Source organism: Symsagittifera roscoffensis, unplaced genomic scaffold (genome assembly GCF_963678635.1).
Source record: "Symsagittifera roscoffensis unplaced genomic scaffold, txSymRosc1.1 SCAFFOLD_596, whole genome shotgun sequence".
Taxonomy (NCBI): domain Eukaryota; kingdom Metazoa; phylum Xenacoelomorpha; order Acoela; family Convolutidae; genus Symsagittifera; species Symsagittifera roscoffensis.
The window spans coordinates 2,027-28,198 of record NW_026971593.1 but is presented as its reverse complement, the minus strand read 5'-3'; the positions used below and the strand labels follow the sequence as shown (position 1 = coordinate 28,198).

The 26,172-nt window shown below is 33.6% G+C and overlaps 1 protein-coding gene across 1 annotated transcript; it reads left to right on the top strand.

The window, feature by feature from the left end:
* Positions 1-22,545: 22,545 nt before the first annotated feature.
* LOC134856528 (neuronal acetylcholine receptor subunit beta-3-like) lies at positions 22,546-25,263 on the top strand. Its single transcript, XM_063872797.1, has 4 exons — positions 22,546-22,812; positions 23,627-23,772; positions 24,055-24,185; positions 24,462-25,263. Exons 1-4 carry the CDS (start codon positions 22,668-22,670, stop codon positions 25,261-25,263), a joined length of 1,224 nt encoding a protein of 407 aa, XP_063728867.1. The 5' UTR covers positions 22,546-22,667.
* The last annotated feature ends 909 nt before the right edge of the window (positions 25,264-26,172 follow it).

Sequence of the window (26,172 nt, the reverse complement as noted above, 5' to 3'; positions counted from 1 at the left end):
GTTGGGAAATTGTTCACTCTAATGGAACTATCAGCTTAGTTCAACCATAATATGTATTACTATGCTCACAATTATCAAATTTTTAGAATGAATTTTTTATTTCATTGAGTTTGTCCTTGTTGTTTTGTGGGTTATTTGCCACATAAAATAAAAAAACTTCTAATTTCTCTTGATGAAACACAGAATTGTATTTGGTGTTTTTTTTCAAACTCAGTGATTCTGGGTAAAATTAATGGATCCTTGTTAAGGACATTTCCCTTGACATTTCCTTGTTAAGAATTTTTTTGACCATGCCGCGACCATCTTTTCGACCACCGCGATTAATTTTTTGACCTTGCCCCGACTCAATTTTTGACCGCCGCTACCAATTTTTTGACCGCCACGACCAATTTTTCGATCATGCCGCGACTAATTTATCGACCACCGCGACTGATTTTTCGAAGATCGCGACTAATTTTTGACCACCGCGACTCATTTTTTGACCGCCGCGACTAGTTTTTTCTTCCAAGCCCCGACTAATTTTTCGACCACCGCGACCAATTTTTCGACCATGCCGCGACTAGTTTTCGACCGCCGCTACCAATTTTTTGACCGCCGCGACCGATTTTTCGATCATGCCGGGACTAACTTTTCGACCGCCGCGACCAATTTTTTGATCATGCCGTCACTTATTTTACGACAACCGCGATTAATTTTTCGACTACCGCGACTAATTTATCGACCACCGCGACTGATTTTTCGAAGATCGCGACTAATTTTTGACCACCGCGACTCATTTTTTGACCGCCGCGACTAGTTTTTTCTTCCGAGCCCCGACTAATTTTTCGACCGCCGCGACCAATTTTTCGACCATGCCGCGACTAGTTTTCGACAGCCGCAATTTTTTTTGCTTCGGTCGCGCTTAAGATTCCTTTGGTCGCGCCGATAGCGGTTAACTTTCCTTCGGTCGCGCCGGTTGCGGACACATTGCCTCGGTCCGCAAAGTCTCGAAATACCAAATTTCAGTCGCGGCGGTCTAAAAATGTCCATTTTCAGTCGCGGCAGTCTGAAAATACCAAATTTCTATCGCGACCGTCTGATCATAAAACCACAACCTCTATCCGGGATAGGAAAATTATTACTGGTTGTTTTGAAAGTCAAACGAGTGTTTTGAAGTCTGCTTACAATACTGCAAGTTACGTTAGAAATAACCCGATTCTGAATAGATTGTATCGGCACATAACTACAAGAAAAAATGTTTTACTATTGATATTAATGTCTCTTCAGTCGCGCCGATCTCCGTTAACTTTTCATTGGTCCCACCAGTTTTTGACCATGCAGTGACTAATTTTGAGACCATCGCAGCCATTTTTTCGACCATGCCGGGGCTAATTTTCGATCGCCGCGACTAATTTTCCGACCAACGCGACATCTTGTTTGACCATGCCTCGACTAATAATTTCTTCCGAGCCGCGACTGTTTTTTCGAGCGCCGCGACTAATTTTTGATTGCCGCAATTAACTTTCTTTCGGTCGCACCGATCGCGGTTAACATTCCTTTGGTTGCCGGTCGCAGACACATTGCCTCGCTTCGCAAAGTCTGGAAATAACAATTTTTGGATGCGGCGTTTTGAATATGTCCATTTTTGGTCGCGGCAGTCTAAAAACACCTAAATTTGGTCGCAACTGTCTGATCATAAGACTACAGTCTCGACCCGGATATATGAGAATGTACTTTTAGTCGTTTTGAAAGTGAAAAAATTGTTTTGAAGTCTGAATACAATACCGCAAGTTAAGTCAGAATAAACACTTAACTATGAGAAAATGCAATCAATTATTCAAACTTCATGTTCTTATTCAGTCTTTTGACGAAAGGTTGTGCTCGGTTTTTTTGTTTTTCCAGACAAACTTAGATTTTTCTAGCGTCTTTGTACATTCAGAAAGTTATCAAGACGCGGTACTCAAATCAGATACATTTCAATTGTGTCCTTTTTTGCAAAGTTCTAGGGGTTTCATTCGGGAATATTTTGACTACCAAAAACAAGCTTGGTATAAAAAACAAGCAATCATTTTACAGCTTTATTTTAATTAATCTCGTTTCATCTTATTTTCGAATTAAAAAAATAGATGTAAATGAACTAATTTACAAAAATGAAAATCACAATTTCCGCAAGAGCTTTTGTCGTCTCGACTGAGATTCGTCAATGTTGGGTACAAAGATCTATAGAAGTTTAATGAAACTCACACCCGCGTCAACAAAAGTTGACTTCATTTTTTTTGTGTACGTTTGTTTTCGTTGGGAAATTGTTCACTCTAATGGAACTATCAGCTTAGTTCAACCATAATATGTATTACTATGCTCACAATTATCAAATTTTTAGAATGAATTTTTTATTTCATTGAGTTTGTCCTTGTTGTTTTGTGGGTTATTTGCCACATAAAATAAAAAAACTTCTAATTTCTCTTGATGAAACACAGAATTGTATTTGGTGTTTTTTTCAAACTCACTGATTCCTGGGTAAAATTATAGGATCCTTGTTAAGGACATTTCCCTCTATTGTAAAAGGGGGTTTCGATACAAGGTACAAAACTCATTAATGCTTAATCGTTGAAATAGTTTAGTTATAGGGAGGGCAGTTTTTTGCTATTTAACATAGGGGTATATAACGAAATCTAGATTTTTTTTTTAAAATCTTCTCAACAATATCTCAGTCTTTCAAAGAAAGGGAGGTTGTTAAGCAGATTAAATCAGCGATTTTACCCTTCCCCTCTGTTATCTTCCAAAATTTAATCGGTCAAAACTCGCTGATTTATTCTATTTAAATTCCCTTCCCCATTGTAAGAACAATTGCCACCCCTGTAAGTAAATAATGCAACGTTTTAGCACGCTTGAAATGTGTACTTTGTATCAAAACCCCTTTTAAAATAGGGGTTGGTGTGTCGTTAATAAGGATCCAATAATCTTACCCAGCTTCACTGAGGTCAAAAGATAACCAAACAAGTTTGTATGTTTCATCTACAGAAATTTTTTAAATTCTTAAACTTGAATTTCACTTCCAATCAAGTCTGTTCAAATCTCTGTAGTTTATAAGATATGACGTTTTTTGTGATTTAAAAAAAATTTCAGAAAACCTAAATTAATGTTTTTTTTCAATTTTTGAAAATCTCAACTCTTTAAATTGGAAGTTGTCAGAGAATTTTCGGAGGTTGCGAATCTTATGAATACTCAAATCTTTTTAGTTTTCGAGATTTTACGTTTTCTTGTGGTTTTTTTTTTTCAAACTTGTTTTTTTTTGTCATAATTTAATTTAATTTTGAAGCCTTCTTCCTTGTAATGAGGAGCTGTTAGAGTAGTTTCAGGGGTTGCGAATCTTGCCTCTAAATATGATTGCTCAATTTTTTTTAGTTTTTGAGATAAGACAATTTTTGAGATATGACATTTTTGACATTTTTGATATAAGACTTTTTAGTTGGGGGCTGTCAGAGTACTCGAGAAGGTTACGAGACTCGCTTCCATGTATGACTGCTCAAGTTTGTAATTTTCAAGATGTTACGTTTTTATGTTTTTTCTAAAAATTTGAAATTCCCAACCATGTAGGTGTGTACTGTGAGATTCAGGATTCGCAAATTTTTTACGTCATTTTAAAAATTGTTAAAGAACATAGATATAAAAAAGTTTACAAAGTTCAATGGTTGTTCAAAAATTGAAATAAAATTTACATCAAAAAAGCATTAGCAAAAATGGAAATCACGAACCCTGTTATTGGGTGCTGTGAGAAAACACTCAAAAGATGCAGATCTTTTTTTTCAATATATGCGGTTTTTTATGAGTTCTAAAAAAGTTTGAAGCACCGGAGGTGCGTTACACGCCAGTAATAAAATATCTCTAAAAAATTATACATACGCAATTAAGATGCATGGGAACAAGGATTTGATTTGTCAGTTTTTGAGTAAAAAGGCTTGATTTTTGTGAACTTTACTCATTTATGAGTACAAATTTCAAAAAACAATAGATTAAATACTTGATAGATGATTAAATTTTGTTCAATTCAAAATGCACACACATACACAACCTATCACGAGACAAAGCGCAATTTACGAGACAGTTTTTTTACTCTTCCCGTAACTATAAAAAAAATCATTTTTTCTTTCACTCTTTTTGTCATAAAAAATTGAAAAATTGAACAGATATACAACAAATATAAATGTTTTTGATTGTCGCAATTGATATTTTTGTGTTCATGTTTAAAGCAATAAAGACGCATCAAAACAAGGAATTGATTTGCCAGTTTTTTTAGTAAAAAACCTGACTCATCTATGATTCCAAATGAATTAGTATAAAAAAACTTGGATAGAAAATAAGATTTTTTTAGTGCAAAACGCACGCACTTACTCAATCTATAACGAGACACAGCGCTTTTTACGAGACAATTCTTTACCCATCCCGTAACTAATAAAAACATAATTCCTTCGAATGTTTTTTTTTTATTTTTCAATAAGAATTTTGGGCATTTTTTAAAAATTGTTATTCCATGGTTTTAGAATGGATTCTCAAGTATAGTTCTGTTTTTATCAGATACCCACCAAAATTATTTAGATCTTTGTAAGTTAGTCAGAAAAACGTGTTATTGGAGCATCCGAACTTTTGATTTGCATACAATTGCTAAGCGATATGACCTGCTTTTATACAATAGTCAAAACAATTTTTTCCAAAAAAAACCGCTCAAAATAGCGCAAGATTAACTGATTTTTGAGCGTTTCTTTTCAAATTAATTGTTCAAAAACCGATCAAAATTAGCTCTGTTTTTGATTGGCTTTTGTGATTATGTTGCTCAAAAACCGCTCAAATTGTGGCAGGAAACCGCTCACAAACCACTCAAACTGCTATTTATAAAGCAAGATTTCATGGGCAATTGTCTGAATACTGCTCAACTTTGCTTCAAATTAGGGAAAAATATAGTAACATGGGTGGTTATTGTCGTGTATTTGGTTTCATGTAGTTATTTCCATGCATTAGATTTGGGTAGTTATAATCGTATAGTTATATTCAAGCATTAGAATCAAGATACGGAAAACTTTCGATGTGTGAGGGTAAATAATTTTTTTTCAAACTCAGTGATTCTATAAATTTTCAAACTCATTGACTCCTGGGTAAAATTATAGGATCCTTGTTAAGGACATTTCCCTCTATTGTAAAAGGGGGTTTCGATACAAGGTACAAAACTCATTAATGCTTAACCGTTGAAATAGTTTAGTTATAGGGAGGCAGTTTTTTGCTATTTAACATAGGGGTATATAACGAAATCTAGATTTTTTTAAAAAATCATCTCAACAATATCTCAGTCTTTCAAAGAAGGGGAGGTTGTTAAGCAGATTAAATCAGCGATTTTACCCTTCCCCTCTGTTATCTTCTAAAATTTAATCGGTCAAAACTCGCTGATTTATTCTATTTAAATTCCCTTCCCCATTGTAAGAACAATTGCCACCCCTGTAAGTAAATAATGCAACGTTTTAGCTTGCTTGAAATTTGTACTTTGTATCAAAACCCCTTTTAAAATAGGGGTTGGTGTGTCGTTAATAGGGATCCAATAATCTTACCCAGCATCACTGAGGTCAAAAGATAATCAAACAAGTTTGTATGTTTCATCTACAGAAATTTTTTAATTTCTTAAACTTGAATTTCACTTCCAATCAAGTCTGTTTAAATCTCTGTAGTTTATAAGATATGACTTTTTTTGAGATTCAATAAAAATTCAGAAAACCCAAATGAATGTTTTTTTTTCAATTTTTGAAATTCTCAACTCTTTAAATTGGAAACTGTCAGAGAATTTTCGGAGGTTGCGAATCTTATGAGTACTCAAATCTTTTTAGTTTTCGAGGTTTTACGTTTTCTTGTGGTTTTTTTTTTCAAAAAAACTTGAGAAAATTTTGTTTTTTCGTCTTAATTTAATTTAAATTTGAAGCCTTCTTCCATGTAATGAGGAGCTGTTAGAGTATTTTCAGGGGTTGCGAATCTTGCCTCTAAATATGATTGATCAAATTTTTGTAATTTTTGAGATAAGACAATTTTTGAGAAATGACATTTTTGACATTTTTGATAGTTGGGGGCTGTCAGAGTACTCGAGAAGGTTACGAGACTCGCTTCCATGTATGACTGCTCAAGTCTGTAATTTTCAAGATGTGACGTTTTTATGTTTTTTCTAAAAATTTGAAATTCCCAACCATGTAGGTGGGTACTGTGAGATTCAGGATTCGCAAATTTTTTATGTCATTTTAAAAATTTTTAAAGAACATAGATAAAAAAAATTCACAAAGTTCAATGGTTTTTCAAAATTTGAAACAAAATGTTCATCGAAGAAGCATTAGCAAAGATGGAAATCACGAACCCTGTTATTGGGTGCTGTGAGAAAACACTCAACAGATGCAGATCTTTTTTTAATATATGCGGTTTTTTTTGAGTTCTGAAAAAATTTGAAGCACCGGAGGTGCGTTACACGCCAGTAATAAAATATCTCTAAAAAATTATACATACGCAATTAAGATGCATGGGAACAAGGATTTGATTTGTCAGTTTTTGAGTAAAAAAGGCTTGATTTTTGTGAACTTTACTCATTTATGAATACAAATTTCAAAAAATAATAGATTAAATACTTGATAGATGATTAAATTTTTGTTCAATTCAAAACGCACACACATACACAACCTATCACGAGATCTAGCGCCTTTTACGAGACATTTCTTTACCCATCCCGTAACTATTAAAAACATAATTCCTTCGAACGTTTTTTTTTAATTTTTCAATAAGAATTGTGTGCATTTTTTAAAAATTATTATTCCATGGTTTTAGAATGGATTCTCAAGTATAGTTCTGTTTTTATCAGATACCCACCAAAATTATTTAGATCTTTGTAAGTTAGTCAGAAAAACGTGTTATTGGAGCATCCGAACTTTTGATTTGCATACAATTGCTAAGCGACATGACCTGCTTTTATACAATAGTCAAAACAATTTTTTCCAAACAAAAACCGCTCAAAAACAGCGCAAGATTTAACTGATTTTTGAGCGTTTCTTTTCAAATTAATTGTTCAAAAACCGATCAAAATTAGCGCGGTTTTTGATTGGCTTTTGTGATTATGTTGCTCAAAAAACGCTCAAATTGTGGCAGGAAACCGCTCACAAACGACTCACACTGCACTTTATGACGCAAGATTTCTAGGGCATTTGTCTTAAGAACTGCTCAACTTTGCTTTAAATTAGGTGAAAATTTAGTTACATGGGTGGTTATTTTCGAATATTTTGTTTCATGCAGTTATTTCCATGCATTAGATTTGGGTAGTTAGAATCGTATAGTTATATTGAAGCATTAGAATCAAGAAACGGAAAATTTTCGATGTGTAAGGGTAAATAATTGGAGTAAATAAAAAGTGTCAAAAATTGACCGGTCAGCGTCTCAGGAAAAACCATTTTATGACCTTGCTCAATGCTCAAAAGTAGAAATGACCCCTAGGCCAATGATACCCAAATTTGAGACTTTTAAACTAACCAGGCCAAGCTGTGCACTGAATGTACGCACAATTTGATGTATGTAGATCACTGGAAACCAGACACAAGTCTTAACACATGTTAAAAGATTGTCGGAACGAATAAAAAAAAACGGCTCTTTTCCAGTTCCCCCCCTCTCAAATTCAACTTTGAAAAGCTTCTTTAACGTTGTCATAATGCAATAAAATTTGGCGTAGTGAACAAATCGACAACTGTGAACAGATTTGTTCTTCATATTTTACAGCGTAACATCACGCATTTAGCCGTAATAACACGTAAAACAAACATCAAACTCGGTATTTTGAAAGGTGGGGGGGGGGGGAACTGGAAAAGAGCCAAAAAAACTAAAGAACAAGACTGCTCGTATCAGGGCGAAGCCCTGAATGTTCCGACTGCCTTTAAGGTTTATGGAGCAGCAGTAATGACATAAAAAAATTAAATGAAATAAAAGAAAAAGAATTTTTTTTTTTAATTTGAATTTTTTTTAAAGAAAACCATCCCCCCACACGCCATATAAAGTACAAGAGAAAAGATTTCATTCCTAGTAACAAATCAATTTTGGCAAATAAGCTTCGTTCAACCAATTTGGAACGATTTATAAGACGGATTAAATCTCCCCTTACGCTTTAATAGCGCGAATTATATCCTACGTTAATTTGCCCAAATTGGTCAAAATGGCAATCTTTAAACCCTCATAACTTTACTAAAAACGACCACAGGTGAAATATCTTTTCGAATTTGAGCTCAGGACAACAATACCTTTTGAATGATATAAAAAAAATTCCGTCAAAAATGGCTAGTTAAAAAGTCGAAATTTGTCTGAAGAAAAAAAAACCACCCCGAGCACAAATATTCCGTTACTTTCGTATCGAAAGTCGGAACAATAAAAGAAGAACAAATGGAGAATACTTGTTGCGGAATCCGCTCACAATTTACAAAATACCCAGTTTGGACTCGTAATGTTAGTCATTAATATTTATGAATGCGTTTTGATTCAATTATCAGTCGAAACCATTTCAGCACTGCTTTGGCCATTTGAAATTGAAGGAAAATTTGTATAAAGTTTCGCTGTAAAAAATAACCTGTAATTCAATGATTACTCGTCTCCTAGATCTGCTTCAATTCATATAAAGATTTACATTATTCTACATATTTAATATAGTGTTATGGCATGGGTTAGTTTTAGCTAACATAAGAATTTTCAATCTCAGCTAAGATGTCAATTGTGCTCTAATTGTGTAAAATGTTCTCTGATAATGCAACAAGTCCCATTGAGGAATTTTCTAATCAATGATTCATCTTTAAAGAGGCACTGCGATAGATTTATCTATGATTTTATCTCTGATCAGAATTAGAAATGCAAGCTCTTTTTCCTTTTTCGCCCACCGGAGAAATTTTACTAGTAATTTATCTGTTTTCATCGTCCAATTGTTACAAAATTCGGCGTGCTGACCAATTAGAATACGAAAAAATATTTGGATACTGGAGTTCGTCAAACAAAACTCAAACAGCTCTGCTTCGAACAGAGAAATCTATCGAGATGGTCTCCTTTGATAAGAGGTGAGGGCTCTTTTTCCTTCCCCCCCCCACCTCACTCAAACATGAATTTTATGGTCTAACGAGCGGTCTTACAAGGTTAATTATGGAGATCAAATATGTTTGTCATGGCCTAATTAGTCTACATGCCAATTTTCATGACAATCGGACAGATGAACAGTAACTTTAAATATAAAAATTTGCAGGTGGGGGGGGGGGGGAAGGAAAAAGAGCCGAGGTGAGGTAGGGTTGAGAGCAAACGTAACTTCTTTATAATGTTGAGCATTTCACTTTGAGCTGGTTCAATACAACACAGCACATCTGAATGATGCAAATTCACCTTTTGAAAAACCTTTGACACGGTTTTTCAAAATGATTTCGTATTAACTCAATTGAGTTCAATTGAACTTTGTTCTAGTGGTAAACAATATGCGGTAAAATGGCAAACAACCTCATTTTTTAAAAACTTCCAGCCTTTTTCCGTAGATACCGGGAAATCTTCAATATATAAATTTTTTTCTTTGCAGTTTTTTTTTATAAACGTCAATTTTTACTTAAATAAACTCATATCTGCACATTTTTTTTGTGAAAAATGCAACTGAGTCTAATTTTTCTCTCTGTTTTCTTCGTCTTTGGACGATCTGATTCATTTTCCTCATTAACAATTGAAGACGTTGAGGAAATTTGTGAGTCTTGTCCCACTATAGTTTCTATAAAATTCCTGGAATTAAAGACAAGTGCTACGGATTTTTTGGTGAAAATGAACAAGGACTGATGCAAGCAATGGCTACATGTACAAAGCAGTGAGTGTTTTTTTTATTCGTACTTAATAAAAAATAGCACAACCGAATTTTTATTTTCTTTGATTAAATTTGAATTAATTAAAAACATTTTAATCACTTTTATTGAATTTTTTAAATTCATAAAAATCGACTGTCAAAAAAAATTGGAAAAAAAAATCTTTTTAGTCATCATTTTTAAATTCGATCACTATCTAGCTTATCTTCTACAGTTAGATAAATTTTAAATGTTTAGAAACTCAACCGCGCAGTTGTTCACGCCAGAATCGATTGCCGAAGGAAAGTTGGTAGAAGATTTTTTCGCGCCTAAACTTGAGGGCAAAGTGTATTGGTTGGGCTATGTAATGCTTGAGCTGTCCGTTAAAGATTCGGACAAAGCGATCAATGGGTTTCCTAGCTTCTGGGGTTCAGTCTACACTCGCGCCGAAATGCCACAAGAATTGCAAGAAAAAGTGTTAGTATGGGCACCAACCAGTGATTTAACAGAACATTGTTTATATGGCATGCTTAGTAAGGGAAAAATTGGTGACCTCAATTGCTTGTCGCCATCTTGGAAAGAGAGCGCAGTAATTTGCTCGTTGGATATGAACTAAAGAAACTGAAACCAAACTGTAGACAATTTTGGCTCTTTTCCAGTCCCCCCTTTTCGAATTCAATTTTGAAAAGTCTATTTAACGTTGTCATAATGCGATGAAATTGGGTGTGGTGAACAAATCGACAATTCTGAACAGATTTGTTCTTCATACTTTACAGCGTAACATCACGCATTTAGACATAATAACACGTAAAACAAACATAAACCTCGGTATTTTGAAGGGGGACTGGAAAACAGCTACAATTTTCTTTGCTCAACAAATTTGTTGCTTACCAGTTGTTTTGAATAAAACAATATTTGTCTTAAATTTACTCATTTACACTTGAACTAACTTTTTTATTTTAACTAAGTTATGAGCAACCAATTTAAAGTTTTGATTTATTTTGTTTTTAAACACTAACAAGACTGCTCGTATCAGGGCGAAACCCTGAGTGTTCCAAATTCCTTGAATAGGTTTATGGAACAGTAATAACAATAGAAAATTAAATGTAACAAAACAGAAGGAAAAATTTTCTGAAATTTAAACTTTTTTTAATGAAAATCATCCCCCCACACGTCATATAAAGTACAAAAGGATAAACTTCGCTCCTTTTAACAAAGTAATTATGCCAAAAAAGCTTCTTTCAACCAAAATGGAACAATTTATAAGATGGATTAAATCTATCGCTCGTTAACTTTCCGAAATTGACCAAAATGGCAATCTTTAAACCCCGGTAATTTTACGAAAAATGATCACGGGTAAAACATCTTTTCAAATTTGAGCTCACGACAACAATACCTTTCGAATGATAAAAAACATTCCGTCAAAAATGGCTAGTTAAAATTTCGAATTTTGTCTGAAGAAAAAAAACCCACCCCGAGCACAAACATTCCGTTACTTTCGTATCGAAAGTCGAAACAATAAATGCATGAGTAGGAAAGGTATATTAATTTTTTTTGGAACATTAGTGAAACTGACTGTTCAGTACTACAATTCAAGGTTTAAAATAGTTCAAAAAAGAAATCATGCAACTCTTTAGATAAATAAACTCATAAATAGTAGTTATAGTAACAAAATTAGTAATAGCGCGTCCAGAAATTGAAATACTCAACAAGAAGACTTCTCGTCTGCCCATTTTGAAAGAAAGCTGAAAAAGTTTCGCATTGTATAAGAAGTATGCTTTCGTTTTATGTTTTCAAAAGGCTCTGTCTGATTTGGGTTAATTGCTCTTTGATTTTACACCACCGATACTTGTCGTCATGCTCAAAGAAAGGAATTTTTTCAATTGTTTGTTCGAAAACACAATTTCCATTTTTAATTTATCTTTAAAGAAAAACATGCGAAGCCTTGAATGTTCCGACTGCCTTTTAAGGTTTATGGAGCAGTATTAAGTCTAAAAAATTAATTATAACATAATAAAATGAAATTTTCTTGTCTAAAATTTGAAAATTTTTAGGAAAATAATCCCCCACACGTCATATAAAGTACAAAAGGATATATTTCGCTCCTTTTAACAAATTAATTATGCCAAATAAGCTTCTTTCACCCAAATTGGTACAATTTATAAGACGGACTAAATCTATCGCCCGTTAATGTTCGGAAATTGACAAAAATGGCAATATTTAAACCTCCGTAACTTTACGAAAAATGATCACAGGTAAAATATCCTTTCAAATTGGAGCTCAGGACAACAATACCTTTTGAATGATAAAAGAAACATTCCGTCAAAAATGGCTTGTTAAAAGTTCGAAATTTGTGTGAAGAAAAAAAAACCCACCCCGAGCACAAACATTCCGTTACTTTCGTATCGAAAGTCGAAACAATAAATGCATGAGTAGGAAAGGTAACTTAATTTTTTTTTGAACATTAGTGAAACTGACTGTTCAGTACTACAATTCAAGGTTTAAATTAGATCAAAAAAGAAATCATGCAACTCTTTAAATAAATAAACTCATAAATTGTAGTTATAGTAGAAAAATTAGTAATCGCGCGTCCAGAAATTGAGATACTCAACAAGAAGACTTCTCGCCTGCCCATTTTAAAAGAAAGCTGGAAAAGTTTCGCATTATATAAAAAGTATGCTTTCGTTTTATATTTTCGAAATGCTCTGTCTGATTTGGGTTAATTGCTCTTTGATTTTACATCACCGATACTTGTCGCCATGCTCAAAGAAAGGAATTTTTTCAATTGTTTGTTCGAAAACACAATTTCCATTTTTAATTTAAGTTTAAAGAAAAACATGCGAAGCCTTGAATGTTCCGACTGCCTTTTAAGGTTTATGGAGCAGTATTAAGACTAAAAAATTAAATGTAACATAATAAAAGGAATTTTTTTTTCTAAAATTTGGAAATTTTTATGAAAATCATCCCCCTACACGCCATATAAAGTACAAAAGGATAGATTTAGCTCCAAGTAACATAGTATGTATGGGAAACAGGCTGCTTCAACCAATTTGGAATGATTTCTAAGACAGATTAACTCTCCGCTTACGCGTTAATAGCGCAAAATAAACCACGCGTTATATGTTCCAAAATGGCAATCTTTAAACTCCATAAGTTTACAAAAACTGATCACAGGTAAAATATCTTTTCAAAATTGAGCTCAAAACAACAATACCTTTTGAACGACATAAAAAAATTCCGTCAAAAATGGCTAGTTAAAAAGTCGAAATTTGTCTGAAGCAAAAAAAAAACCAGTTGGGGAAAAAAACCTGGTAGGGGAAAAACCTGGTAGGAGCTGGTTGGGGAAAAAAACTGATATTAAGGTGGGTAATTCTGCGGGGTGCTGTAGTTCAATCTACACTGGAGCTGAAATGCCTGATGCATTTTAGAAACTGATATGTGTATGACCTCTATAGAGGAAACCCTCAGAAACTAGAACTGTGCTTGACCGGAGCTGTCAAAAAAATTATTTTAACGCCGATGTCAACTGCAAGAGACGTGGCAATAGAAACACGACAAAATTGGCATTTTTTACGCTGGCATTGAAAGAAATAGCAAAAAACAAACACTGAACTAGCTCTACTAAACGACTATGACTATTGAACTTTTCTTTTTCTTCATTTTCTTCATTGATATGGAAGATAGAAAAATGTTAAATGTTTCAGCATATTTTTCAAAGTGGAGGGGGGGGAGAGGAAAAAAAATGGAGTATCTTTCAAAATTCTCGACAGAATTTTGGTATTGTCTCGACCCAAGAAAGGTTTGACTTTACCCAGTTTAGCTTTACTTCAAAATCCAAGACCGAATTCACATATACTTAAACCGGACTTACAAAAATCTTTTTTTTTGAATTTTTGGAAGCCACCATTTCACATGCTGTACAAATTACAGAGAGTGATAAGGATCGCGTAAAGCAAACTATTATAAAGACCAAATGGCAATTTCCCAATTTTTGAAACGATTTTTAATCGGAACAAGACTGCTCGTATCAGGGCTTAGCCTTTTAAGGTTTCGACTGCCTTATAAGGTTTATGGAGCAGTAATAACCTAACAAAAGTTAAATGTAATTTTAAAAAAATGTTTCTTTTTTCTAGAAATTGAAAATTTTAATGAAAACTATCCCCCCAGTAAGTACAAAAGGATAAATTTCGCTCCTTGTAACACATCAATTATGGCAAATAATTTTTTTTCAACCTATTTGGAATATTTCTAAGTTGGATTAAATGGCTCTTTTCCAGTTTCCCCCCCCCCCTTTCGAATTCAATTTTGAAAAGTCTATTCAACGTTGTCATAATGCAATGAAATTTGGCGTGGTGAACAAATCGACAATTCTGAACAGATTTGTTCTTCATACTTTACAGCGTAACATCACGCATTTAGACGTAATAACACGTAAAACAAACATAAAACTAGATTTTTTGAAAGGGGGAGGGGGAAACTGGAAAAGAGCCGATTAAATCTCTACTTACACTTACAAAAGCGCGAAATATATCGCGCGTTAATTGTCCCAAATTGGCCAAAATGGCAATCTTTGAACCGCCATAACTTTACGGTTTAAAGATTGCCACAAATAATCACAGGTCAGCTGAGGACAACAATACCTTGTGAATGATATAAAAAAAAATTCCAAAATGGCAAGTTAAAAAGTCGAAATTTGTCTGAAGAAAAAAACCCATCCCGAGCCCAAATATTCCGTTACTTTCGCATCGAATGTCGGAATAATAAATATCCGCTTATGCGTTAGTACACGAAAAAAGTACTTTGAAGATCCCAAATTGGCTAAATTGGCAGCATTTAAACCTCAAAACTCTACGAAAATAACAGGACTGCTCGTTTTATCAGGGCAGAACTTGGAATGCTCCGACGGCCCTTAAAGCCATCTCAATAGTTTCTTGTTAGCTCGGAAAATTTACAAAAAAAAATCTTTTCTTTAAGCTATCCCACTACGCACTAAGTAAAAAACTAAAGGTAGATTTAGAGTCTAGTATTACGATATTAGGATTAAATTGCTCGCCTCAATTCAATTTGATACGCATTAATTTCCTCATTACGTGCGGTTTTAAAACCGAAATATATTGCGCGTTAATTATCACTTAAAACCGCCAATTTAGCGGTATTTATACCCACGTATATAAAACCAAAAACTTTTAGACAAGTTGCTTTCAACTGAGTTACAAATTTGTAATATTTGGAAACCTTGAGAATATTGGTAAGGTTAGTTATGGTGTCATGTAGAAGCATATTCTCCGTTGATTGATTTGCTGACTATAAGCCCCTCAAAAACTTCATGTTGACAGTAGGAAACAGCGAATACAGCAAAAAATGGTTACAGAGGGAAAATATTGAAATTTTAACTACATTTTGTACTTGCAGGGATACAGAACTGGATATTTTATATTGGGAATCATTTCTGAAAACTGACTTTTTCGAGAAAAAATATTCAACAACTTTGAAGAAAATTTTGGTTTTTGTGCTGTTCTCCATTGTAGATTAGATATGGCCTTTTAAATTGCAAACCCACACCATATCGGATTTTCTTCCTCCAAGGTAAAACAATTCGGAACACCTTTAGAAGACGATAACGAGAAAACAAGCGTGTTTGAGCTATTTTTCCTGTTGTGATATGCATTTTAGTATTTAGAATCATTTGATGTGATGGTCTTTCTATAATTGGTACCTTATTTTAACTTGTTTTAGTGTTCAGACTTTGTTAGACCATTACTGTATTATATTATGGTGCAGTCAAACAACAATTCAAACCTCCACTAAATTTTTTCTGGCCAAATTATATTGCAGAACCCCCCTATGTCTTGAACCGATTGTAGCGAGCAATTTAATTTGGCGATTTTTGCCAAAGAGTGCTTGACGTTGACAATCTGAAGTCCCGATTGGTTCCAAAAGTTCCAACTCTGTATTAGAACAAGCAATCGATGAGGAGTAACTAACTTTAGAAAAGAAAGAGAAACCCGCTAGGTTATCTATGTAACATTTTTATCTAGAAAAACAGCCTTCGCTGGTTACGTGTACTTATCATTTGTTTTTCTGATTCCTTGTGTTCTGAATTGGTCGTTAAGTTTTTTTAAATACTGTTGTCTGCACATGTAGTTTACACTTAGATTTTTGTATCGTGTCACTCAAAACTTATCATTGGACGTCGACTTTTCCATAAAAATTTGAATTTGTTCGTTGTAACTTATTAATGTATTCACATGGTTGTGTTCAATTTCTATTCCGATAATCAGGGTTTGGATTAAATTTTTTGATCTTTTTTCTGCTTTTGAAATGAAAATTGATAAGCTTAATTTTTTGTTCAAGTTATACAGAATTATATACATTAAGTTCATTTTTATCGGCTGCTTTGGAAATCTTTTTTTTTTGCAATCGACAAAGCTGTGACAAAATTGTCGCAATGACACACTTTTGAAAAACGTTTGCATTTTCAAATCTGCGCTCTTTTAAGCTATTTGTTCTGCAATAAATTTTAAATCTTTTAATTATCTATGGATTTTTTTCATCGGATTGCTGATTCAAATCAGTGTGATCGGATTGCTTTTTCATCGGATTGCTGAGTCTAAACTGTTGTTGATTGTTTGATTGGTAACTTGTAAAACTTTGGCTGCTTGTCCGTATTCTTTTAGGCTTAAGACTTTTTTTGTTTTGTTTAAATTTCTAAATTTCTACATCTTCATACTTGTTGTTCGGACTTTCGCAACAAAACTAATGAAATATTTGTTCTCGGGTGGGTTTTTTTTTATTCAGACAAGTTTCGATTTTAAACTAGCCTTTTTTGAGCAACGTTTTTGATGGAATTCGTTCAGACCAACGTTTTTTGACCAACGTTCAGAACAAAAATAAAATCGATTTTTTTGTCATAAAATGATACACTTTCTTCTATTTTTTTGTATATTTTACAGAAACATAGAATAAAATTTGAAAAAACTGATTAGCGAGATATGACAAAAGGCTGAAATAACAATGGAGTAAAAATTACTGTAGAGTCAAATTGACTATGATAAAAACTCAGCTGTCAATTTTTTAAATTTGTGAAAATTGGTCTGTAAAATCGAAAAAATGTAAGCTAAAATTTCTCAACTCTGAGACACTTTAACCAAAATTTTTGAATACAAATTTTTGGCTGCTTGTCCGTATTCTTTTAGGTTTAAGACTTTTTTGTTTTGTTTACATTTCTAAATTTCTACATCTTCATACTTGTTGTTCGGACTTTCGCAACAAAACTAATGAAATATTTGTTCTCGTGTGGGTTTTTTTTCTTCAGACAAGTTTCGATTTTAAACTAGCCTTTTTTGACCGACGTTTTTGATGGAATTCGAAAAGTTTTGCTTTCCTCAGCTTAAATTTGAAGAGCTCATATCTCACCTGTTATCATTTTTTGTCAAACTATGGTGGTTTAAACACTGCCAAGTTGGGACAATTAACGTTCAATATTTTGCGCTATTAACGCGTAAGCGGAGATTTAATCCGTCCTAGAAATCGTTCAACATTGGTTGAAGAAAGCCTATTTGCCAGAATCGATTTGTTACTAGGAGCGAAATCGATCGCTCTGTACTTTATATCGGGTGTGGGTAGATGATTTTAACAAAAATCTGTAAATAAAAAAATTCTTTTCTTTTTTTTTTACATTTATTATTTTCATGCTATTACTGCTTCATAGACATTAAAAGGCAGTCTGAACATTCAGTGTTTTGCCCTGATACAAGTTGTCTTGGTTCATGGCGTTTTTACAAGCGTGTTTTAAACAAAATACAAGCGTAATACTGTTTGAAAGGTTTATTTTTCAGCAAGTTTTGCGTGCTGTGGCTTATATTATATTGGTTCTTGAGCTTTCAGTTGTAGGTTATATACGTTATTTTTTCAACTTTCAAAAAAATGACGGATTAATTGTGCTCGTGGTGGTTTTTTTTTCTCCATACAAATTTGATTTTTTAGCCATGACGTATTGACAAGTTTTTTATCAGCCAAAATCTATTGTTGTCGAGAGCTCAATTTAAAAAAGATATTTCACCTGCGATCTTTTTTGGTTAAGTTAGAAGTGTTTATAAAAATGAAATTTTGGCCATATTGGGACAATTAACGCTCGATATACTTCGCGCAATTAATGCGTAATTGGAGAATTAATCCCACTAACAATTAGCTCCAAATTAGTTAATGCAGGCTTTTCAACGTAATTGCTAAGCTACTAGGAGGGAAATCTATCTTTTTGTACATTATATGGCGTGTGGGAGGATGACTTTACTAAGAAAATCTCAATTTCTTTTTCGAGAATTGATATTTTTGTTAAAGCAAACACTGCTCCATAGACCTCAAAAGGCAGTCGGAATCTCCAGGGCTTTGTCTTGATACGAGCATTTTTTTAAATTTTGCTGTCAATTGTTGAATTTTTATCACGGTAGTTTTGCAGCTGTCAGTTAACGTTTTCTTGTTAGATGTATTGGAGATACTACTTCAATACTGTATTGTTGAAAAATTAGTGGTGAATTCTCGTTGGTTTTTGTTTCTGGCTGTAAATTTTGTTGGATTAGACATCTCTGTTTGCCTCAACTGCATTGCTCCCATTAATTAATTTTCTTCTTTTAAATAATACTTTAGGTAGATCAAAGTTTTACCTGCTTACAAAAGTGTATCATTTGATAGCTGCACCTAGCGTCATTTGTGTTGCAATTTAAACCTTTCGTAGTCTTTGTTCGTAAAATTTGTTGCCTTCTAAAGGTATTTTCTAAAAATTACTCTAACTTTTCTATGAAAGACTTATGGTGTACAGATTTGTCTGTGTACAAAGTTTAATTAGTTTAACAAAATCAGCTTGTACAATTTTTTGCAGGGTTTTTTGATCAAAAAATTGCTTTATTGTATTTTTTCCTAATACGGCTGAATCAACTAATTGAGCTCTTTGACTTAAGCTGAAAGGGTTTGCTCGTTCAAAAGAGGGATAATTAGTGTGAGTGATAGCTTGTGTAATAGACATAATAATGGTATGCATAGACAAAATGAATTTCCTATGATTTTTCTTGGGCAACTTTGTAGGTGAAGTAGATTTTCTTCTGCTTTTTTGATAAATTTCTTTTGTCATTCTGTAGATCAAAGTTTTAATTTCTTTCAAATGGTACCATGTCATAATCTGTTATGATGGATTTGATAAAACTTCGATTTGATCTTTCTGGGTATTATATTAAGTGTGAGTTACGTTTTGCAAAAGGTTGACAGATTAAGTTTATTTAAAAGCATAAACTACATACTTTTTTTTTCGTCATAATCATAACTTGACTGTTAGCAGAAGGTGTTGGCAGAGTTTTATTTTGCAAAATAAGTTTCTGTGATAAAATTTCGCAGTTGAACAAAAAATAGAAGAATCTTGTGTGTTTTTCTAACTGCTCTTGCTAGTAAGTTGAAGCCCTCTCAAAACCATCTTTTTACCGATTAAAAAGACAAAACAGGTGGTCTTGCAGTGAACTGTTAGCGAACAAAGCACATTATTCATTTTTCATTTTTTGTCGTAATTTTTGAATAGGTAAACAAACTTCAATACTCACAATCAGGTCAATCTGAGCACTGCATACTTAAAGTTCAACAAGACTGCTCATGTCAGGGCGAAGCCCTGAATGTTTCAACTGCCTTCTAAGGTCCATGGAGAAATTATAAAATCGCAAATTCATTTATATATGAAAGATCATCCCTACACATGTCATATAAGGTACAAATGGATAGATTTTGCTCCTAGTTACGAACCAATTGTGGCAAATAAGCTTCCTTCAACCAGTTTGGAGTGATTTCTAAGAAGGATAAGTTTTCCAATTACGAGTTCATAACGCGAAATGTATTGCTTGTTAATTGTCCCAAATTGGCCAAAATGGCAAACTTTAAACCCCAATAACTTTTTGAAAAGAGATCAGAGGTAATAAAATGATTCAATTTTATGCTCAGGACAACAATACTTTTTGAATGATGTAAAAAAAATGGTCAAAAAAGGCTAGAACAAAAGTCGAAATTTGTCTGAAGAAAAAAGCCCACGCCGAGCACAAATATTCCGTCACTTTCGTTACGAAAGTCAGATCAACAAGACTGCTCGTATCAGGGCGAAGCCATGCATGTTTCGACTGCCTTTTAAGCTCTATGGAGCAGTAATGACAAAATTAAATACATGATAAAAAAAATTTAATTTGAGATTTTTTGTGAAAATGATCCCCCTAGTGTCATATGAAGTATAAAATGACAGATTTCGCTCCTAGTAACAAGCCAAACCAATTATGGCAAAAAAAGCTTTTTTCAATCAACTTGGAATGATCTATAAAGCGGATTGAATCTCCGCTTACGAGTTAAAAGCGCGAAACAAAATGGCAAGTCTTAAGCCCCCAATGGCATCTTTAAATGAAGTATAATCGGTTAATTACAGCACAAAATTATAGATAGCGAGAAGCTCACGTATGATTTTAACTCAGAACATGTTGAAATTTGCTCTTAGTTCGTGATCTGGAGTTTTTTATTTTTTTAGATGCATTTTTCGTACAATGATAACAATAAGTAATAAAAACAAGCAAAAAAGTTTAAACAATTTCTCGAGTTGATTTTTTCCCTCGTTTTGCAGATATATGATTTTTAAAATGCGATTTTTAGAGATGGATCCAAGAAGCGCTTATATAAGTGAAACGTATATTTATGCATACCACAGGACTTCCCCATCAAAGTTAGAGAAAAAGTTCCAAACGAGTGGCCATAAAAACTATTGTCAAAATTTTGTTTTTCAACCTGAGATTACGACTCAATTGAATTTACTCAGAAAATGTTTTAAGATCAATTTTAGTATCATGTTTCATTTGACAACCAAAAAAACTCACTTGGATGGATTCTAGATAGATTCCTACAGATATCTTTTCATGTTGAGATAAACTCGATTTTAAAACTGGATCTTTTCAAACTCGATTTTAATTGATCTTATAAACCAGAAAAAAAAGAATCATGCTAAATGAATTTGGATCCGATTTTGTCTCTTTAAGGTTATGTTTTATTATTTTATCTTTATAATTTTGTTTTGTTTCATAAATCAGTCTGTTCTAATAATTCGTTTTTCAATTTTAATTGTTCAAAAATTCATAATTCATTGTTTGCTTTTGAGATAATTTTTCTGCTATTACTTGATCTGATAAAAAAAGATCAAATTACCTGTAAAGTTAAAGCAGCCTAATCTTTTGTTCCGAAATGTATTGAAAAAGTTGATTTTTGTATTTAAAAAGTATTTAAAAATATAATTGTTGTAGAACTATTTCGTATCTTTTAATCTTTAGATTGCAGATTCTTCAAGGCTTTTCTCAAAAAAAATACGTTACGTTGAGCAACCCCTCCTGAAGAGACTGTAGACCACCGAAACAACTGAAGACGAGTTTTTTGCTCAATTTTTGGAGCTGGAATGAAATTAGAATAAGATTAAATTGAAACTTGCTGATAGCTCCAAAATTGACTTGTTACAACCCAAAAACTGATTTACTTTTTTCAAAACTCTAAAATCAATCTATAATTCATGGATGAAGCGATTTAGGCTGATTTTATATCAATTTCCCTTTCTAAATTGTTCATGGATTTAAATCAGACTAATCCTCTCTAAAAAGAAATTCCGAAGAACTTTAGCTCTCAAAATATTGTTTCATCTTCAGAGCCTGAAAAAAATTTGACATTTTTCATCTTTGTTGATAGCTCAAATTTTATTTTTTCAAAACATTTCTACTTGAAAAATTGAAATAAAAACGGACTCTTGTTCAGTTTAGGACTAAAATTTTGAACTAAATTTTGCTCTTCGATAAAAAATAAAATTTCTATTCATAACTAAATATTCTAAGAGCTACATTAAAGATTATGGATCTATCTGCGATATTTTAAAATTAATGTGTTAATACTCGATTTAAAAAACTTATTTAGCCATCTGCCAAGCGAAACTTGCCAACGCTCTCTTTGAGGACTTATCATTAATGGACTAGTTAATAATTCAGTTTTTCTTTTGTGCAAATTTTCAGAAACTGAGAAAAATTGGCTAATTTTTTCAATATTTTTTTTCTTTTCTCACTTGAAAAGCAGGATAAAATTTGACCCGCATTAACTTGAGCTCTTTTTTTATTTTTGAAAGTTTACAAAGTTTTAAAATTTCAAAAGAAAAATTTAAAAAAGAAGTGACAGTTGAAGTCGTTGAAGTGTTTCTCATAAACTTCTTTCATTTTTTTTGAAGTTTTGTTCTGAGCTTGTCAAATATTCATACCAAGCTGAGCTAAATTTGATTGATTTGTGGATAGTTTTTTGTCACTAAGTGTCTCTAATTAGTACATTCATCTATCGGCTAGAACAATTTTGCAACCAGCTTGATATCAACAATTAGCTTACAAATTATGCGTTTTTAGAGAATTAATTGTTGAATTGTCAATTTTTTTCTGGTGCAAAGCTCACAATTGTTTTTGCTTTTCTTACCATTATAAATGCAAAAACTCTTTTTGTCATTTTCAATCAAAAATAAAAATTAGTTTATCAATTCAATCAAAAAAGGCTAAAAATTAAGAAAATTTACAACCGTTGTGAAAATTAACAACTAAAATAATGAAACTCTTACTCTTTCTTGTTATTTTTATCGAAACTTTCGAGTCAATTGTGGCTTCAAACCAAACATGCAAATCTCAAGCCGATCTTTTAGACGAAATCAAATCAAATTCCACAATTAATGTGTTCCCTGTGCAAAATCCTAACATTGCACTTCGAGCAATTGCAATTTTCGACTTTCTGCACCTTCTGCATGTTGATATTATGCAACAGCAAATCACGATTAGAGGGTGGGTGGCACTCGAGTGGAAAAATGAATTTGTTCACTGGGAAGCTGAAGATTACTGTGGGGTGACTCATATTCTGTCGAGTGGGGACAAAAATCTGCTGTGGTTTCCAGATGTGATAGGTTACACAAGTCATTCTACTCTTTGAACAAAATTTTTCAAAACAGTTTTAAAAGACTTACTGACAAAACACACCATTTAAAAAGTTTCAAAATATTCAAACTGTAAGCTGTGCTCCATAGAAAAGTTAATCAAGACATAATTATCATCAAGTTAATTATCAAATAGGCTCGGTTTTTCAGTTTATTTGATTGCACTACTAGGTATAGACAAAATCTGGCAACAGATCAAAAAATTAGTTTATGCAGAAGTTCAAATTAAAATGACGAACATTAGTTGCTGAAATTGCGTGAATTTGAAATCGTTGAAAGAGTTGACATTTTACAAATGGGCGTTTTTTTTTCAAATATTCGTGGAAATTTTGTTTGTGTCAGCCGAGTTGAACTTCCGAACATCTAAAAATCTGTAGGTTCTAGAAAAATATTCGCGCGACGCAGTGTGTCTTTGGAACGAAAAAAAAATCCACAAACGTTTTCGAGTACTTATAAAAGTTTTTGACCAAATTTTTTTTCGGCTTCGCTCATCCTTTTAGTTTAGCGTATAATATGTGCCCAAAGCGCTTATAAGAAACGCTGAGAGCTGACTGAGCACAAATGGTTGAGGTAAATCACCTTTGGATTGTCCGGGTGTCCAAAAATTCTGATAAAAACAAGCGTTCGCCCCAACCGATAGTGACTTTAAATCTAGATTGATTAAAAACTGCAGCAAAACGTTTAACCATTTCTAAAATTACTGCACTTTGACAAATTACAAAAATCACATCAATTTTAGTTGAAGTATAAGTACTCTGTTCATACTTCAAATTGTCCTTTTCAGTGCCCCAACTGGCTTCGAATGAGGATATTCTGAAAGCGGGTTCTGCCCAGATGCGAGTGGACGAGAGAGGCGGTTCGATGATATGCAGATATGTGACAGTTCAGACCACTTGTGAGATGAACGCGTGGAAGTTTCCATTTGATAAAGTAAATATTGGGTCGCTTTTCCGAAAGGATTACCATACTGAAACGATACACACTAAACGATTACCACAAGTTAATCTTAAGTACAGCAGATCAAAATCTCGGCCATTTGTCTCATCCCCTGGGGCGTCAAAAAGTTTTCAAGGAATACTTTGAGGTTAAATCTGACGTTGTTCAATAAAGTTCAATAAACAATAATATTTATGTTTCTTTTTAAATTTTTTGTTGTTGAAAACTGTCTTCAACTGTGTATCTTTAGATTATACGATTATCTGTCATTTTTAGCACGAGTGCAGAATAAGTGTAAAGGCAGACGCGGACTCGACTGACCAGCTGGTCCTGCTAGCTTCCAACAACAGTGGCAAGAGCTTCATGGAGGGGGACATTTGGAAGATACTCTCTTATGAACAGATCGGGTAAACTCATTGTTTCAAATTAGTCATCACTTTGAAGGTACGTTTAAGATTATTTGATCTTTGAATCTATGGTTAAGGTTGCTTCAATTCTCCTTTTTTGGAAGAGAGAATCGAACCCGCACAAAACGATTGATTATGTTTATAGTCGAACATTCTGTTCATGAATTTTTAAATGATTCATAGCGGTTTTAAGTGGTCCTATGACCCGCTGTTGTTCCATAATGGGGCATATACACATAACTGTTTGTTTTTCAATCATTTGTTTTTTTTGTGTAGCGATGACCCCGTTGCCCAAGCGTATACCGGAAATTCTGACGTCACATATTCCGAAATCAAATACCTCCTCAAATTTCAGCGACAGGGCAATTTTATCTTTACCATAATTTCCCTACCCGGGGCCATGATCAACCTACTATGCACGGCTTCGTTTTTTCTTCCGACCTCAAGCGGCGAGAAAATCGGACTAACAGTCACTTTATTTCTCTCACAAGCGGTAAACTTGATGCTTTTTTCGGAGTATCTGCCCCAGGGTGGAAACTCTATACCTCTAGTCGGGCAATATTTGGTTTTATCGATCATCAAAGCGGCTTTCAGTGTTGTATATTCGGTCTACGATTCAAGAAAAAGCGAAACCGACGAAACGAAAAACGAAAATGACGAAAACGACGGCAAACTTCGTGATCAAAATCCTAAACACGTGGAAGAAAAGAATGCAAATAATTCAAAAACTTCAACTTACAATCAAAAAGGAAACGGAAAAACTGAAAAAAGCAATGAATCGGCTAATCTAGCAAACTTGCGATATGGATTTGTGTTCACGAGTCGTGTTAACTCGGTTTCGCCGAGTACCGGGCAAACTTACCCAAAGGAACACTCGGATACGAGCTTCTCAACCGGCTCGACTGGTGGGGTGACTGAACGACTGATTAGAAAGACGACGCATAAGAGAGCCGAGATTATGGCAGGGTTTTCGACGTTTATGAAAAACAACAGAAGTGAATTTATGGGATGTGTGTTTGCGTTCATGACTATTTCCTGCACTATCGTGTACGCGTTTCTTCTCTTCTTAGATTTTTGAACCTCAATTCTAAAGCTACTGACTTAATGCATGGTGAAAGTGGTATTAAATGTGATATTATGTTTTCAAGGTTGAAGCAATTATGATGCACGAAGATAATGATTTGGTTTGTTGAATTTATATAATGTATAAGAATGTGAGATGTGAAGTTTTTAGTGCCTGTACAGAAACTCAAAAAACTAGTAATGATGTTTAAAAAAGAATAAATTTTTCTGTATGCCACATCAAATTTAATAAGTAACGCTCGAAACTAATCGAAAAAAAAGAGTAAATTAATCGAAGTAATCGAAAAAAAAATTAATTGATTTTCTGAGCTCTTCCAAACCAAACTACTATAAAGACGCTAATTTGACCAAAAAAAATATAATCATCAGTAGCGGATTTAGGGGAGAGGGTGGAAGAAACCAACCCCCCCCCCCCCCACCCTCAGGGATTCGACCCCTGCCGACCCAAAGGGTCCCCCTTTGAACTATTTTTTAGATATCCATTTTTGGATGATGGACCCCTAAATTGCTCTAAGGGCGCCTATGGCGCCAATCAAAGCTTCTTTTGAGGGGGGACCGCGCGCCGAAAAACGCCATTTTTGGTCAAAAATTGTTTACCCTAAACCTAAATTACCCACTTTGCTTAGAGCAACAAAGCAAAGAATTAATTATCATCGCGCTGGAGCTGTTTAGCAATCCAATGACAAGCAATCAGATTCATCGCCGCAGTTTAAGCTTTGAAACAAACAACATGCAGCTATTGAGTTAATACAGCGGACGTCTTAAGGTCGAAGTGGTCCTAAATTGAGAGTGGCTCAAATTTGGCTTTGAAATTCAGTGATAAATAACTCGCGCGTTATTAAATTAGATTGATTTATTGGACCTCAAGAACAAATTTGTCCATGTTGACCAGATTTACTTTTGC

Bases quoted from the DNA above. Each gene is read 5' to 3' on its own strand.
- LOC134856528 (XM_063872797.1), top strand. From the start codon at position 22,668: ATGCAACAGCAAATCACGATTAGAGGGTGGGTGGCACTCGAGTGGAAA. The intron at 22,813-23,626 runs GTTACACAAGTC...TGTCCTTTTCAG, and splicing joins GTGGTTTCCAGATGTGATAG to TGCCCCAACTGGCTTCGAAT. The intron at 24,186-24,461 runs GTAAACTCATTG...TTTTTTGTGTAG, and splicing joins CTCTCTTATGAACAGATCGG to CGATGACCCCGTTGCCCAAG.